The following is an 18175-nucleotide window of genomic DNA, read 5'->3' on the forward strand; positions in this document are numbered from 1 at the left end:
TTGCTTCTAAATGTGTTTATTTTGCTCAAACTGAAGCTCCAGACAAATGACAAAATAAGGAAAGGCAAAGAAAAGTTAGCAAGCCTCCATGACCGCGGTTGAACCGTGAATCATCTAATCGTGAGGACAAACGGATCACAGTCCGTTTGGAGATGTTTCAAACAGAGAGGCCTCTTCATCGCACATCGCAGGGATCGTACACTTGAGTCTTCGAACCAGATGTTCGAGCCGGGAGACCAATTAAAGGGCGTTTGGAAGCGATGGAAAAGCGGACAGGCAGAATGCTGTGTGACCAGTCTCTTTGGGTCAGATGGATGGGCCTGACCTTTGACCGCACGACCTCACCTCTTGGCCTTCTTCTCCTTCAAGATCTTCTTGCTCTCCTCTCGCCTCCGCTTGTTGACAGGGTTGCGCGGGTCATAGATCTCGAAGGTGTCCTCGTCATGCATGTTGGCGTCCTTGACTTTCCTGGATTGCTCGTCAAACTGCAGAACGTGGCCCATCCTAAATCAGACAAAGACAGGGGGCGAAGCGAGTTCAAAGGATGGCGGCGAGAGCAGCTATTAAATCAGAGCTCTGTTTCGTTAGATGGTAGACAACAGGGTTCAAGAACAAAATCAAAAAGGGACCAAACCTCCACCAGGATGACAAAGTTCTTTTCATACTTCTCACCTGTTACCAATGAACCTGTTTACCTGTGGAATGTTTCCAACTGGGATTTATGGAGCGTTCCATAAAGACCATGTGCAATTTTTCCATTCCTTTGCTGCCCCAATGAACTCATCTGTGTGGCAGTATTGATGGAAGCAACAGCCAGGTCTTCATGCATTTTAAAGCCTGCTATCAAACGATTACCTTCTACAGATTTTCTATTACTTCAGCTGCTGACAGCAGGTAATAATGGAGCTTTAGGGCAGCCCTAATTATTCCTCAGTATGGCATCAGGGGAAAAAATGAAAATCTACTGTAAACTGTCAGCAGCCGGATTTATGATCGGCAAAGACAACACAGACATTAGCTCAGCCGCTAGCACATTAATACGACTTAAACTCAAGTGATGAGCACTGGAAACATGGCCGCTGACGTCACGAACCATTTTGATTTACCTGTAGGGAATATCGACATAACGTGACAATAACGTTGGATTATTTTTCAGGAGCTTTTCCAAGGCTTTTAGGACACTTTTATGGTTATTAGACTGCAAAAAGAAACTACAGGAAATTAGAGGGAGGGGTGTGACCTGGAATGGTCGTCTCAGCATGAAATCAACCCGGGGACCTTGCGGCTAGACCAGGACAGCCCGGTGTTGAACTCGAATGATGATCTTTTAATGCCATTGATGAGCAGCAGTGCACAGCAGCCTGCATTGTGTAGGTCTGGCTGTGCATTTTGTGTCCACACACACCGCCCAGTGTTTGAAATTCCTGCATCAGTGGTATAGTCTCTGGTGAACCTTGTTAAATAGTTTGCATTTGATGACTTGTCTGCTGCGTGTTGCACGTGGCGTGTGTCTGGCTGCGTCTGGGTGTGTTGCTGGTAACTGCGTTGGCCTCTCCAGCGTTGAATTTGAAAGCTGCAGGAGTTATGACAGCGCTTCTAGAATGTCGTGGCTAGACACCGGGCAGGCTCCTGCAGCGTGAGCAGGGCTCCTCCGATAATTTGTCTAACAGCCTCGGTGTTGACAGACAACCTCAGAACTGCGCACCGCTATGGTGCATTTCAGGCTTATCAAGAACGCTGCGGGATTATAACATGCTGTCTTTAACTTATTTTCCTTTTGGATGGGGCGAAGGGATACCAGGCAGACTCTGCATTGAAAGTGTGGAGGTTCTGTGTGTTGGCTGAGACCGTGACGAGGGGGGGATAGGAGGGGGGAGGAAGAGGGAAGCAGAATTTTGTAGACGCAGACACAGATGGAATAGTTTACCTCCTCTGGCCCAGACTTGACTTTGAAAGTCTGACCTGTTGTAACCCGTGGTTCTGTTCGCAGCACTCCTAGAGTGGCACACGCTTCCCGCTGGCGTTCTCCTTTGGCTGCTTTGCTACTGTCCCTCTCCCCCCCTCCCCATCGCACCACTGCGGGCGGCACAGTGAGACGTCTACAGTCAGGAGAGGCTCCAGGGGTAAGCCGAGGCCTCCCTAAAATTCATTAGGCCACCCCTCTGACACACAGACTGCACATCAAGAGGGCTCCTCAAGACTAATAGCAACTACAGATTTTGTTATTTTAAATCTCACACAGACACTTTGCTCATATTCAAACACATGGTATTCATTTCAATCCCCGGCTCTTAGTTAGGCTTCAAGATCTACGGTGAAAACACAGCGTCAGGGCTGATTTCCTGATGGCCGGTCCGGTGGCTACGCGTGCGTTGAGACACACACACACACACGCGCGCACACACACACATTTACGACTTGAACTTTTGCACACATTTATCCGGACCTGAAGTCAGCTTTGGATCTGCTTAAACTTTGGTTTCATCGTTCAAACTACATTGAGTTTTATTTATCTGAACGGCTCGATTAGGCCGCTGCTTTATAATAAATAATTCAATTTGCGGTGATGACTGTGAGGGCATCAATAAGAATAACACTCCAGTAACGATCCAGCCGAGGCCAATGAAAAAAAGCCCCGCTGTGCATTTTTTTCCCCTTGTTGGCCTGTCATGCTCGTCCGTAAAAAACACAACTGGGCCAAAGTGTTTTTTTAAACTCTGGGGAGCTCTCAGGACTGCAGTCTGCTCACATGCTGCTGCAAATATTCAAAAGAAAGTGGTGTCATTAGTCTAAAGTTTAGGACGAACGTTCCCATGGCAGCTACTACATTCAGTCTTGCTCTGACAGCGCTGTGGTGGAAATGAAAAAGATGTCTGGCGTTTCTTCGTTTAATGCGAGATGAATGGAGCTGACACGGACTCCTGGTGGACGGGGGGGCTTTTAAAATTCATTTGTGGTGGCCTGTTATTGCAAAATTAGTTACCTGTGCTTGCTGAGACAAGACAAAGGAATGTTTACATCATAATGCACTCCTAAAGCACTGCGTGAAGTATGATGTCGCGCTTTCTCTGAGGGCTGAGCATTATGTCGTTGGCACTAAATGTGCAGTTTTCTGGTTTGTGTCGTTCTTCCGCAGCCGTGACGCAGATGAGGTTTTGTGCAGTAGAGCCTTGCCAGCCTTGCTCACCATCCTTTGTCGTCGTCTTCTTCGTCGTCGTCCTCCACAGCTTCCTCCGGTGCGTCAGCGATGGCTGAAGTCAGTTTTGTCTTGAAACTGTTGAGGAGAGCCAGAGTCTGCCAAAGAGGACAGAAATGATTGACACGACGTAACAAAACCCCAACAGCCTCCTGACATGACGTGTTGCGTTATTTCACCTGCTGTTCTCTGTTTGACCCTTTCTGTTTTTGTTTTCGGAGACCGTCGTACTGCTTTCGGCCCTCCAGATACTCCGCCACGGCCTCGCTGGATGGCTTTTTCTCTAGAGGAGAATCACTGTTATTTAAGTCTATGAAAGCGGGCAGGATGGATGAAGATGAGAGGAGATTGAGGTGATGAAGCTCCCGTGCGTGACCTGTCGCCATGAGGAGAGAGGGGAACCGATTGCCTTCAATGTCCTGTCAACCTTCTGAGAGATGTTCAGAGAATTCTGATTCTCACCTTCCTTGATGAGAAAGTTAAAAAACAACAACCCAACTTTAAAATTGATGTCTGACAAGGCAAGAAAAAGCTTCTCCTATCGGGAACAGAGAACATATATCTTCAGAAAATACTTTAATCTATTCCTGAAACACTTAGATTGCACAGCTTTACTGTATTATCTTTTGATTTACCACTTTCTCCAATTATAAATTCAATAACAAAAGGAATTAAGTGGTTTAGTATATAAAACTGTGCACTGCGGTAACTACAAATTAAGGCTTCTGTGAATTATGACAGGCTGAGAGAGTAAAGTTGCAGGACTGACGCCAGTGCTGGGAATAATTTTCCACCTCTGCAGCGTGTGTGATGTAGCCTCTCATCATGAATGAACGGGGAGACAATCAGTGTGCTGACACGGGTGTCTCAGGCAGTTAATGCTTGTGTAAATCTCCCAGCTCAGACTGTGCTCGGCCTGTGAAGTCACAGAATGGCAGACGGTGAGCACAGTCTGCTGGCTGCTGCGACGCTGCCTTTCCACAACAGACCGTGATGTCACGTACAAACATACGGCGAGCCACGCCGCAACATCGCGCCGCTGGGCCAGCCAGGCCCCCTCCTGACTGGACACTGTGTCCCACCTTCACCTGCACCAAATGTATGATGCAACTGAGAAAACTGTTTCATCTTTCTTTGAAACCTTTGTCTTAGCAACCCTGCTAAGTTGTGCCGCTTATTTCTTCAATGCTGGGCGTTACATATGTTAAACTCAGCTATTATACGTCCGCCACACAGGACGGGAAAGCAATGCAAATTCAAGCACTTGCTTCACAAATCCAAAAAGTCTGAAGGTTTTCCTGCTGTGCCTGACTGCACGACCCTGGGGTATATTCACAACGTGCAGTTACAGATGTCATCTGGGCTGGAAATGGCCTGGCATCCTCTGGAAGAAGCCAGGGCTCAACCTGCTGACATGACCCTGGAGTAGCTGCACCAATAGCCACAAAACGCAAAAATGCTCACAGGATTGTGTTTTAGGGGGATATATATTAATCTGAGGACATGAAGAGACACCGGAAACAAAATGTATTCTATTCTGCAGCAAAGCAGCTGTTTCAGTCTCTGTGATTGACAATGCTTAAACCCTTTAGTTTCTATTCTACTGTTTATTTTATAATCCTAAGAGGTCCCCCAACCGTGATCTAAATTAAGGACAAACCAGAATGGCACAGAAAAAAGTTGGGGACGTCTTCTCTCCTGCCGAAGGGGAAAAAATCTCCCCCCCTTTTGATTTATGGGACCAACAAGTGATCACCTTCCACCCCTGGATCCCCCCTCCTGCTCTACCTCCCTTCTCCAACCTATGACATGCTGGATGCTGACTGATGATGCCCCGAGGTCCTACATGGAGAACACACAACACCTTCTCCAGCTGTTGTCACTAACTACTATCTTTGAGTTTGATGCCCTTTCTAACTACATTCCTCCTCTCTCCTGTCACCGGGGCTCAGGGGGGCTACAAATCAAGCCGCTGATGTTGTAGCAACAGAAGGCTGTTGTGGACGACTAATGCCTCTAATACAGGAGAAAAAAGCTCCTCCTTTTTTTGTTAATCAACTGCTTCTCAAAGGAAAGTCAAACAGCGAGCAGCTTCCTGGCTGCATGTCTGCACAACCTTTAGACTCAGTTATAGTAAAATAGAAAAACGAAGAAGATTCCTTTTAAAAATGAATACAATTTTTGTGACTTTCTGTGCAGAAATGATTAAAATGCCAATTAAATCACAAACTCAATGTCCAAACTGTCTTCAGCCACGGAGACCTTGGCAGTACCTCCAGCCGGCCTCCCAACCGCAGACAACATGTAGCCGCGCCAGCTCGCGACCTTTATATCCGCTTCTTCACCTGCATGAATGTCCGAGAGACTCGGCCCGGCCAGCTGATGTGGCATCGCAACCAAAGAATTTCTACACAAACTGTCAGAGGTTGTCTCAGGTACGCTGATCTGAGCCCTGGTCTTCCTCACGGAGGCCTTGAATTCACTGCAGGGTCAGCAAATGCTTATTTTTATAGAAATTTGACATTTCAGATGGATTTTATAGGTCCTTGTAATGAACGGGTCTGGTAGGCAATGTACAAAAATATTTTTTTTTAGATAAAGCGATCGTTAATGTGTCCAAAAACCATTCTAGACAGACATTTTTGGCACTTTCCCCTCAAATGTCACTTGTAAACATTTGATCTATAATGATAAATTGTCATTACTTTGCACCTCAGAGCAAATTATTTGGTCTCTGAGGAGGAAAGTTAGAATAAATCAAACAATCCGGGCGTTATTCTACCAGTATAGAATCACATTTACACATCCCTAATTGTGTCTACTGAATATCTGTGCTTAGTATTTTCAACTTCATTCATCCGAGTATCCTGTAATAAACATATCTTGCTTAAAAATCGCTCAATGTCAGAGCTTTCTAATCCTCATCGTCGTGGGTAATTGAGGTTTCAAATATCGAGCTGGACCGACTATATGCAAAAGGAGACGGCAAGAAAAACCGCAGAGGCTTAACCTGTATAATATCTAAATAGGATAAAGAGAGCTGCCACATCATTTAGGCTGGCGTTTGAATGGACAGTGGTTTCAGAACGGCTCTTATTTTTGGCTCTGGTACCAAACATTTGTGCCAAGACAGTAAAAGCCAGACTGCAGGACCACGCTGCGATTCGTGTGATGAAACCTCAAGTGATGCCTTTCTTCACTTCAAAAAAGGTAAAAGAGATATATATAATGAGCGACTGGTGCATGCTGAAGCAACGCTTTTGGTTTTTGAATCAAATTAAATGTAGGTTGTGCTTAGGGGGCGGTGGAGAGTCCAGTCGCATCTGCAGAATTAAGACAACCTAAGACGCCAATTCCATCTAAGACGCCTGCATTAATTAAGAGCAGCAGACAGCAGGCTGTTGCTATCATTATGTATGGTATATGTCAATATACACAAACTTCACAGCCAAATTCCGACTCCTCCTGTGTGCTATTTAAAGAAACGGAAGCCGTGGAGCGTGTGCAAAGAATGGGATGGGATCCATAAAGAGTCAAACTTGGCTCCAGAAATCAGTCAGTGGATGTACCATTTATATACAGAGTACCAGGTGTGCTAACTTTAAAGCCTGCTAACGGTTTAAAGACCTGAGCCGACGTTTATAGATGCTGTTGGTGTGTCAGGAAACACCGGTTATCCTCATTCAACCAGGAGGATGATTTAGGTTTTAAGTGATGGTGAACTGACTGTGTGTGACTTCAGTGGGATAAGATAAAACAAATCCTCGCCACAGTCTTCCTCTGTGGCTAAGCTCCGCTTGAAGATTTACAGCGTTCGAGCAGACATCCGTCTCCCCTGCAGTGGCCGCTGGCCCATGACATCTAAGAATTCTATTTAATAGAATTAACTTGTGCTTCCAACATGGAAACGTAATGAGGAACTCTTAAAAGAAACTCCTGCCCCCGGGTAAGCTGCCAGAGACACACAAAACAAAGGTTCCTGGCAGAGTTTAAATAGCTGGGAAGATAATGGAGGAGCTTAGGCTAGATTCCACTCAGAGTAACAATGCCGGGCTGTTACTGACTCAACACTCCAGTTAATAACCGGGTCTTTTAAGAGAAGGCCTTTTTCTGCTTAGTATGTTTATAGAAACAGCAGATATCACTAAGAGCAGGACATTAAACCCGACTCACCGACAGAATGAGCTAATCTGACTATTAAAGCACAATGTAATGATTGTATTGAATGCGTTTTCAAGAAAAGTCTTGAACCAATCAGCAACAATGTCCAGAGAGAGCTCAGGGTCTGTGCTTAAGAACACAAACCTGTGTTTTTTTTTTAGAGATTTAGAAAAGAGATTCTAATCAAAAAAAAAAAATCCCAGGATATTCTTGTATTCTTTGGCTGATTCCTTCATCCCACAAACTATTGTCCTTTGTTACAAACACCCAAACAAACACAAGCTTACCTCTGGACCAAAGTGGTTAGGGTCATTAAAAAACTGAAAGACATTGTGACACACGGAGAACCAACTTGACAAGCTCTGGGGGCAATTTGTCTTTCTACAGAAAGAGTGCAAACAAACACAACGGGACTGATGTGCAGCAATGGCAGCCGCTCAAGTATCTGCACTCCCACGACTTTCTGTGAGCTTCAATCGAAAAATGCAGAGCCTCGAGGGGCTAAAGAAACAGACTGCAACTTAATGTCACAGACACACACACAGACACACACCACCTTTTGTTCTCACTGAAGTCTCCATAATCTCCCTCAAATGTCATTAAGATGCACCTCAGTGTGGTCACACACGGTGCAGAACCAGCAGCTCAGATACCAACAGCACACACTTCCATCGGTTTATCTGTGCACGTACCCTCTTTGACTGGGTCTTCAGCTGGTTTTGAACTTTCTTCCTTCCGTTGCTTTATCGCCTGGAGTTCTTTCTTCAGCTGTCGCACCTCTTTCCGCAATTCGTCGCTGTGAAATGAGAAATTAGGGTGAGCGATTTAAACCCTGCATATGTAACCAAAAGGGAGTAAAGATGGAGGACAGAGCAACAGGTTTACAGGTAAATCTGAAGAAATAAGGACCAGAAAATAGCTTAAGCAGGCTCCAAACCTGCCATCAACTGTTTTAAGTTGTTACGCCACTCAAAATGTAATAGTCCTGGTTAATTATGTGGTTTATAAAACATAAAAAGCTGTGTGTCAGAGCGAAGAATGCACGTTAAAGGTTTGTAGCGCTCTAATAAATTTGATGGAGTCATAATAAAGTAATTGCCCTCATCTCCAGGCTCCTGGACAGCACCAGAATGAGCGTCGTGCTTCAGCGGAGTTAAGTCCGCTGAGAGAACAAAGTCTGAATCGACGCGGCTTTACCTGTATTAGCGATATTTAGAAGAAATCGTGCATGAAAAAATATGATTTGGTAATTGTCCATAATAGAACAAAGTTTCGGGATGCTAGCCTTGTATTGAACTGGTTGGTTCAGAGTTGTTGGTTCAGTGCGGGAACTCAAACAAGCATGGCGTCCTCTGCTGGTTATCAAGTGAAATTGCAGATCAACGAGAAAGACGCCCCCCCCCCCCCCCCCCCCCATATCATTACAAAATTCTCTAAAAAATTTTTTTGTTATGAAACATGAAATAAGATGATAAAATTCTGATTTGCAAGTCATGACCAAAATTGATCAATGATGGTCAACAAGTATAAAGAGAATATGTCCCAAATTAAGCCGTCAGTCACCCTTGGTAGATCTGAGGTCAAGCGATATAGTAAAGCAGCCCAGTTGTTGCAAAAGAGGGTCACACATCTTTTTTGGATTTTGTCACAACACATCTGAGGTCATCAGATTAATTTCTGAGCAAGAATAAAGACCATGTGTTATTTCATGCTGTGTGCAATAAACTACTATATAAACATCCTGTGACACACGATACACCGCTGCAAAATGCTGGTGAAGTCATGAAAACAGTTATTCTTTCCACAAGGCATGATAATAAACATTGCAGGTACCACTCGTGTCCAGTGAGTGACTGCTAAAGGAGAAAATGGTGTCTGTAAATCAAGGTCTCATCCTCGGTCCTAAGTGGTCCAAGGCCTAACTCATGCTTGGTAATTGGTCATCTGTGCACTGGCCAACTTTGCTGGTCATTACTCCTTGACTGAGATTAAAGCCAGTTGTGAAAATATGATAAATTAGCAAACATTTTTTTTAAAAATGCCAGGCAGTTTTTGAAGACATGTACAGCAGGTAAAAACAACTGAAGCTCCTCCAGAACAAACAATGGCGGCCGAAAAAACAAGCCGTTTTCCCATCCTATGGGGCGTTCCACAAATGACACAATCTGCAACGTGCAGTGGTTGACATATTCATATTCTGAAGACATTTCAATGCCGGAAGAGGAGGACAGGACAACCAGCATGGTTAGAACTGCAAAATGCCCATGATTGATCATTTTTGGCTAAGCTGCTAACAGCAGCGACAGACACCATCCATTAGCATAAACTTCAGAATCCAAGAATCCAAGCAGAAGAGCCAGAGGACACCACTGGGATAAGGGGAGGTCTGGTCCAATGCTTGAACCTTTGGCCAGGTTTAACGTACAGTATCCATCAGATATTTAAAAAAGAAAATCCTAATGAGTCCCCTTTAAGAGCTGTATTGATGTCACATTTCTCCCTTGTTAGTCTCCCTGCTGCTCCTGAGGACACACATGAGGAATCAGTCAGACACACAGTTGTTAGTACTTTTTCTTTAAAAAAAAAATAAAAAAAAATGGTTTGGCTGAATCCAAACCAAGCAGCCAAGAGCGAAACTTGTTGGCAGCGTTGGACTTTGCTCGCAGAGGGAAGTCTGTTCAGCTCCGTCTAGGAGCAACGGCAACACAGCACTTTTTACAATACACACTCAGTGTTCCTAGTCAGTGTGTTGATGCAAAGCTGGGTAAAACTGACCTAATAATTTACTACTCGTGCCACAATTCTTAATCTTACATCAGGTAAAATGTTTGGTCACACAGAAATAAGGGGTTAAAATCAAAAAACACACAGATGGTGATTATTTAATTATGTCACTAACTGGCCCAAATGAAGAAAATTAGCCTTTACTTGTTAAATTCTGATTTCTTTTCTCATCCAGATCTCATACAAGTCAAGGAAGTGAAGAGTTAACAGAAATTCCATGATGCTTGCAGAGGCAGCTACGCAACTGTTCCAGCTTTCTCAAAAGAGCTGAAGCCTTCAAGCTGTTCTCCAAGTTTCTCCAGCTGATAATATATTTTTACAGCATTTACGTCTTGGTCGGTTTGCATTTTAAATAGTCAAACAAACAGGTCATCTCTCTGGATTAGTTATGAAAATCAGCAGAATAAAACTGTAAAGTTCATGTGCAGGAAAGTGAAACCTCCCCGTGACTCTGGTCTCTCACTAAATGTGCTGTCAACATAAACTCCTGCATTTCCATGTGTAATATGGACAATAACCAGTTGGATGTGATAATATTTGGTGATGCTACCCATGCCTTGTTTGGCCACATTTTAATATCATATTTATATATTAAGTTAGCCAGTATGTTTGCAGCTTTATATTTCATGTATTTCATGACTGTGATAATAAATAGTAAACAGTGCAATGATGGGCATCAAGAGCCGGATTCATTTGTGCAGTAGCTGAGTCAAATACACAGTGAACTGCACCATACATCCACTGATCAAAAGCAAGGAACATTTTGACCTGACTGATCATTTTCTTCCTGCCTCGACGTGCAAATGTGCTGGAAAACAAGACACGTATCCAAGGCGACAGCCAAACAATTGGCTCTGCCGCCACGGTGCCATAAAAAAAAGGGGGGCCGGAACGGACAGTGAAAGTCCCAATAACACCTGCTTAGACACAACGTGTGCCTCAAAAATACGACAATCCCACTATGATTAATAAGTACAAAAACTGCCAAGTAAGCTCCAATTCCCCACTGTGTACTTGCTCTGACTTGTGTTGTGTGGGACAGCTAGGTTTCCCACAATGCCTCTCACCTTAGCCAGTGACGGCAGCAGCAACAGCAGCCAGCTCCAAGTACGTACTTTAGGTCACACGTGCGTACTAAGAAATGAGAAACAGCCATACTTTTCTACTCTCATAGGCTGTCCGTTCCAGTGCGACCTGAGATTTCAGCTCACAGGCTGGTGATTACTCCAACGTTACGGTGTCTAGTATCTAATGAGCGCCTTCAACTTCTATCCATAATTTCTAGAAATTACACCTTTAAAAGGCAACATGCTGGGCACGACCAGCGGGAATGTGAGAATTCTTTTTATGAATCCCTCCCAGTCTTAGTGGCCTGAGTCCACTTGGGGGCTGCCAGCTACTGTCACTCTTGCAGAAAAATATAAAAAAGTGAAACCCAGAGGGCTGCAGATGATTAACTTTTCATAAAGAAAGCATATGACACGACTGGCAGGACACCAAGAACTCTCATGATTCAGAAGTTTTAATACTCTGGTGTCTAGCAAGAGTCTGAGGCTCACACAAGAATTTGACAACTTTAAAAATAGCCCAGTGACTGTATGGCCCTTATACATTTGATTGATTTCCAAACTGGCTTTTTATATATTTTTTTAAATATATTTTCTTTCTTTAATTCTTTCTTTAATTTGATGTTAACACGTGCAACAGGGCCACAATTGGCCACGATATTTTTGTGAATTTAACAAAAACACTAACATTTAACATGTTCACTCTTCTTGAAGTGCAGCATTGGGATGGCAGCAGAAGGGTCTCCCTGCTGTGGGAGACTCAAACACGTCTAATGACTGAGCAAGTGATGTGGATGAATGTGCTAGAAAAACAAAATGGCTGGGCAATCTCCCCTTAGGGGGTGTTCCACGGTTTGGTCCAAAGCCAAGAAGAACTATGAGCTGGAGTGGAGGAGTCTACCCTCCACACAGGAATCTGCATGGCTCTGCAAGCTGCTCTTCATCTTGACCAAAACTCCCCTTAAGCAGCAACTTCTCTGCCTTCCCCCCCGACGGGGTCTTTTTTGTCTCTGGATGCGTCGCTTGTCCGGAGCCGTTTCCAGTCACCAGGTGCCCCATACGGAGCGGATGTGCTACGGAGGGCTGGTGATGTGCGAACCTGGCGGTTCCAAAACATACACAATCCCGCTGCCAAAAACGGGATTATCTCAAAGGGTCTTCTACAACAAAAGCGGGGCAGAATGCTTTTTTGATCCCTGCGACCTTTCCTTGTGACGGCGTCAGGTTATGACCGATGACAAGAGACAGGTGCAGCCAATTAATGCGGAGTGACGCGGCGTCCGGGGGACGCTAACTGGGTCAGGACGAGTGGACCATGTCCAATTTGGGTTAGATCTTCAACTGTCCACAGTGCTGAGAGGAACACTGTTTAAAGAGGAAAACATCCAACCAGGAGGTTTCAAACGAGCCAAATTTGTTGCTTTTCTTGTTTCTTTTTGGGAGAAAACCCAAACATTTAAAGGCATCAGCTGGAGGTCCCCAACGTTGTAATAAAAACAATGAGACTAGAAAACTATCAGCAGTATAACAGCTCAGCAGGACCACTAACCGAGACAAATCACACGCAAGATTTGCATTCCCTCCAGAGCCGATGTGTATGATGAGTGACAACACCTCAACAGAACCAGAACCAGTTATTCTGATGCCAGATACCACAGGGCGCCCTCGGGGAGCTCGCGGCGCCCTGTCCTTTGACATCAGAGGTGATATAATACCGTGTTGATTAAACATAAATATCTGTCAGCCACTGAAAACAGGAAACGCGACATTGCATGCGTCGGTCTGCGCCCAGTGATGGCAGAGCGGGCCGGGCCCTGCTGGCACCAGGAGCTCACTCTGTCCCACAGCCATATGGAAGCATTTTTCTTCCTTCAGTCATGCTCCTTCAGGTTTAACAAAAGCGGCGGCGACCACATACACTGCTTTTGGGACTTCATTCAGTGTGTTTTATAAAGCAGGACCCAGAATGTGGCCCACTTCAGACACAGGAGAGGCCCACTTGAAAAACATCCCAGCAGTTTTAAACAAACTACATAAGTAGCGTACATCTTCCCTATAGTCACTTTTGCTTTCTGGAGATGTTAGCAAGCAAATTCCTCGTAGGTCCAAAGATTTTGTAATCCTGGAATGTTGCAGTGGAAGATTGTCTAGCTGTTGGCGAGCAGAATGAGACAGTTTTGACCTGTAAAAACTCTTTCAGTTTAAGGAGAGTCCCAATATCACTGTTGTCTCAGGAGCATTGATTTTTCAGGAGGGGAAAGAGGCTCTTGGAAATAAAATTTCAACCAAATGAAGTGCAACAACATTGAAAACGACCTTCTATTCACACATATGAAACTCATAATGCTAAAAGCGCATGAAGGGATTGTGAAAACCATCTTTGCTTTTGTAATCTATTTTAGAACAACTATTTTACACGAAGTAATTTTATATTAGCACATACAAAATCAAATTTTCAAGTAAGAGTTAAATTCAAAGATCGCTTGAGGACATAACAGGTATCATCTCCCTCACCTTCAAGCACCTACTAGAGTAGAGCTGAGACATGAATCTGGGTTAATTACATTTGCAACGCAAATAATTTCTATAATGAGGATGAGATGACACAACAGAAGCTCAGAGAGAGGCATGAGTGTGTCAACACTCTCAGTTGGATGGTGTTTTAGACAAGCAGGTCTTTGTGAACCTCAGAGCGACGAGGCCTGGAAATTTCCATTTTCTAGCAGGTTTACATTTCTTGCTACGTGACTGTTTCGCACTCTCGGAACAGGCGGTTTGTGGAGCTGTGATGCAAGTGACATACATGCAGACAGAAGGATCCCGCTGAGCTGTAAAATACCACAAAAAGTCATTTTCCCATCAACTCAAAAATGTTAATTTCTGACAAAGGACCCATAATTCCCTTGCACAAATCAACGCGCGCGAGTGTCAAAAGCATTTAAATGAGATGATTGTCTATTTCAAGGACGATCTTCGTGGATTTCTAACCTTAAAAACGACAGACCCTGTTCCTGAGTGACTAGACGCCAGCTGGTGTTCTTGCCTGTGCACACAGCAGCTGAAAGCTCAAAGCAGAGCGACAGTGGGAGAGAGAGCGGAGCTCACGCTGCAACAATGCCCCCTTTGTCCCGGGCTAACACTGTACCTACCAGCCTGCCCTTTGATTTCCTGCCAAGACAAACCACCATTGGGTTACAGTTCTTGTAGCAAAACAATCTGCGCTTGTGTTTAATATACTACAGTCTGCCTGCGCCGGGTTGGCTGTCAGTCAGAACTCTCTCACACACTAAACGGTCTGGGGGCCCGCTACTTATTGCATTAGTGTTAATGAGAGAAGGGTATGTTGATTATGAACGCTGAGGGCTACATGAGGATGTGGAGGAGATGCAACTGGCCCAGGCAGCTGCAAAGATAAACCAACCTCTCAATTCTGCTCAGGTTATTGTAACGCTAATGTTGTTGCACCTTTATTTCAGTCACAGGCAGGCATTTGCTTTCTACTTCATCTGGGTCGTGCGGACTCAGAGTGCCAACATTCCTGTTTCAAATAGCACAGGTCCACTGATGTTGGTCCAGTATGTTGCTACTGAGATATGCACGAGTTTGAGGTGTGTGCATGCAGAAACGGAGCTGGGCAATGCGTGGATGCAAATGAGGATCTATATTCACGTTATCGAGAGCTGTAAAGAGCTGCAATTATTCAGATCATTTTTGAGGGTTGGATAATCATAGGCCAACCTGGACATTTAGAAATACATGTTAATGCTTTTGTTGCAGATCTTATGCACAAAGTTTTTCTAAAATAAGATGCTTTCAGAAAAAAAAAACCAAGTTAAATGAGACATAAAAAACAACATTGATCTTTTCATCTGTCCCTCTTTTTTAAAAGCTTGACAGCTCGTAGATGCCACCGACTTTTAGTCGAGTTTTGTGCATCAGCTGAAATAAAATGCTTTTACTACAAACTAATCTTTTTCTGCTGTTGACTGTAATGGAAGATGTGATGGCTGTCTTGCTACAACTGTCTAGATATCATGTCCATCATATGTTGTGGTCAGATTTGAACAAATCTTTTTGCATGCAAACGCGTGTGTGGTCTCTTCATATGTTCTGTGGATCAGCAGCTCCCCCATCAGGTTGTAATGCGATATTACAACTGGGAAAATACGACTCACGGATTCCAGCAGTTAAAACATGACAGCAAAATAACCCCATCCACCTGCGGGATGTCATTTACATTTCTATGTAGAAAACCAATCGTACCTGCGGCTGATCTTCTTCTCTCGCTCCTCTTCACCGCGTTCTGTTGATTTCTCTGTTTTTTCTTTCTGTAATTTTTTGCTAATGAGGTCTCTCATCTTCTCCCTGCTCTCAGAGTCATACTCTTCATCTGCATCGCCCTCTTCAATGTCACCATCAGAGTCGTCATCTCCCTGGCGAGAACATGTTCAAATTTATGATCGCTGCCAAAGACGGAGCACGGATAAGGGAAGTAAATGTTTGGATTTTGCCCTCCATACCTCAGCTGTATCTCCTGATTTCTTCCCTTTCTTCCTGTTAAAGCAGAATTATGTGGTTTTTTGTTAGAACAAGACAAGAGCACTGCATGTAGGCCAAAGTGTTTAAAACGTACTTCACAGCTGGAACGGAGGACAGTCTGGGATCATCCTTCAGAAGGTCGTGACTACTTTTGCTTTTTCCCTTTAGTGTCTTAAGGCACACACAGATTACAGAGGGCAAGAATATAGAGGTAAGATTTTTAAGTGATTTTCCATTTAAAAAGAACAATAAACTGCATTTACTTTATTACCTCACTGACTTGATTCGTCATCTCCTCATCCTCTTCAGCTTCCTCTCCAAACGATAAAAGACTGAAGTTCCTACATAAATAATATGGTGTTCACACTAAAGCTCTGAAAACAATACTCAAACTTAACTCAGCTAATAGCGTTGCTGCAAAAAAGACTAAAACTATATGTTCAATTTGCCATAGAAATGAACACAAAAACATTAAACTAAACACCAGTCTGCACCGCAACTCTAAAAACCTTTCTTAAATTTCAGGTGAAAGATTCTAAACACTCACTTTGTGGCTTTTGACTGAGATTTCTTATCTTCTTCCTTATCCTTTTTGGGTTTCTTTAAATCCCGAGGGATTATGTCATCAAAAGGGGAATGAAGCACCTGGAGGCAAAAAAATAAAATAAAAGATTTTCTTTTTTATATTTAAAGATGAAACATCTGCTAAACAAGTTTATAAAGACAAAGCAAATACCTCAGCGGTCCTTAGTTTGTGAGGTTTTAGGGGCCTTTCATCACCGTCACATTGGACTTCTGCTAATCTAAGTAGATTGTAAACTGTGTCGCCTGTGACCTGAGAAGAAACAGGAAAAACAAAAAGAAAAGCACTGAAAAAGAAACCAAACTGCAGCTTCAGGATCATAAACAAGAACTTCACATTGTCAATGATCTTCGGTGTCCGATATTTGGTTTGCAGTTAGCTTGATTACACATATGGAATACTGACCTTTCCAAATATGGTGTGTTTATTGTTGAGCTCATCTGCACGTCCCAGGGTGAAGAAAAACTGACTCCCATTGTCATGTGGACCAGCATTTGCCATGGCAACCAAACCCCTTCTAATGAAACGCAATCTGGTGTGAAATTCATCCTGGAAATTTGAACAAAACATCAGATTTATGTCAACGTTACATTTGTTAAACATAATGGCAAAAAATTACAACTCTGACCCTGAATGGCCGCCCATAGATGGACTCTCCTCCTGTTCCTGTTCCTGTTGGATCTCCTCCCTGAATGATGAAATCTTGCACCACTCGGTGAAATATTGTGCCATTATAGTAACCTAAAGAGAAATTCCATACATACAGAGTTTATAAGACAAAATAGAGCTCTGCATATGTGCAATTTCAAACAATTTGTGCAGTTTTCAACTACTTCTCTAAAACTTTTAGGAACTTACTACATTAAAATAAAAATAAATTAATATTCAACAGAAGGAAACCAACTATTCATTGATAGTAAATTCGGTGATCATAAAGCCTTGAATATCAATGTAGTTTAATAAAATACTGTGTTGCAATTGCCTCTGCCTGTAGCTTTAGAAGGAAAACTCATAAAACTGGAAAAGGCAGAGATTTACCTTCCATGCACAGTTGCACAAAATTCCTGCATGCTTTAGGAGCCTCCTTGGACCACAACTCAATATCAATATCACCTGCTGTTGTCTTTAAAAGGACCTAAGAAAACATTACACATCGGTACATGAATTAAACTATTTACACATTATATTTGACAATATGAGTAAAATGCTTTGCAAGTCTCATGTCTCAAATTAATACATGCATTTAAATGTAACGTCAGGGTGTTTGATTAATGGACGAAAAATCAGCGAACTTTTAATGATAAAAACAACACAGAACTTCTAAAGATAGTGCTATGTTATTAGTTGTGTAATAACTATAAACCCTCTTTTGATTTTAAGCGACAAATAGGCGAAAAAAAATCCCGCTCACCTTTCCATTTGTTGGCGGCTCTTGGATATATATATTGCTCATTTTGAAAACGAGAAAATATATTTATGCTATACAAAGGAAACCGAGTGTATTCCTTTGACTGTCTCTGTCGAAATTATGATTCAGTTTTTGTAGGGTAGCTTATTAAATGTTGCGAGGATTAAAAATACAACACTTTACCCTGTACAGCCATCTTTGTTATACATGTGAGTGTACTGTTTACTTCCGAGTATGTGGGGGAGCACGACATTTTAAACATATGTTTTAAACAACGTTTGGAATATAAAATAATATGAACCATGAATTTAAAATGTACACGTACAATAAATTAAATTCTGGTGACTGACGAACTCCAAGTGGCGTAACAAGAAAACAGAAAATGTCAAGAGTTCTTTCTTAAACCCCGAATATAAACTTTTGGTTTGGCTCGTGTT

General features: G+C 43.1%; 1 protein-coding gene across 1 annotated transcript; it reads right to left on the bottom strand.

Annotated features, from left to right (window-relative positions):
- cwc27 (CWC27 spliceosome associated cyclophilin) lies at positions 1-17958 on the bottom strand. Its single transcript, XM_057018518.1, has 14 exons — positions 17742-17958; positions 17369-17465; positions 16959-17071; positions 16736-16879; positions 16484-16582; positions 16295-16392; positions 16019-16088; positions 15842-15918; positions 15729-15762; positions 15472-15641; positions 8050-8153; positions 3376-3479; positions 3188-3294; positions 1-504 (listed from the first exon to the last, which is right to left on the bottom strand). The coding sequence occupies exons 1-14, from the start codon at positions 17781-17783 to the stop codon at positions 342-344; spliced, it is 1422 nt and encodes a 473-aa protein (XP_056874498.1). The 5' UTR covers positions 17784-17958; the 3' UTR covers positions 1-341.
- Between the last annotated feature and the right edge of the window lie 217 nt (positions 17959-18175).

The sequence above is a fragment of the Takifugu flavidus genome, chromosome 20 (assembly GCF_003711565.1).
Source record: "Takifugu flavidus isolate HTHZ2018 chromosome 20, ASM371156v2, whole genome shotgun sequence".
Lineage (NCBI taxonomy): Eukaryota > Metazoa > Chordata > Actinopteri > Tetraodontiformes > Tetraodontidae > Takifugu > Takifugu flavidus.

Excerpts from the sequence above, each read along its gene's own strand:
- cwc27 (XM_057018518.1), bottom strand. The coding sequence starts at position 17,783 with ATGAGCAATATATATATCCAAGAGCCGCCAACAAATGGAAAG. Across the intron at positions 17,466-17,741 it reads AGCCGCCAACAAATGGAAAG|GTCCTTTTAAAGACAACAGC; the intron begins GTGAGCGGGATT and ends ATGTTTTCTTAG. Across the intron at positions 15,642-15,728 it reads AATCAGGAGATACAGCTGAG|GGAGATGACGACTCTGATGG; the intron begins GTATGGAGGGCA and ends TGTTCTCGCCAG.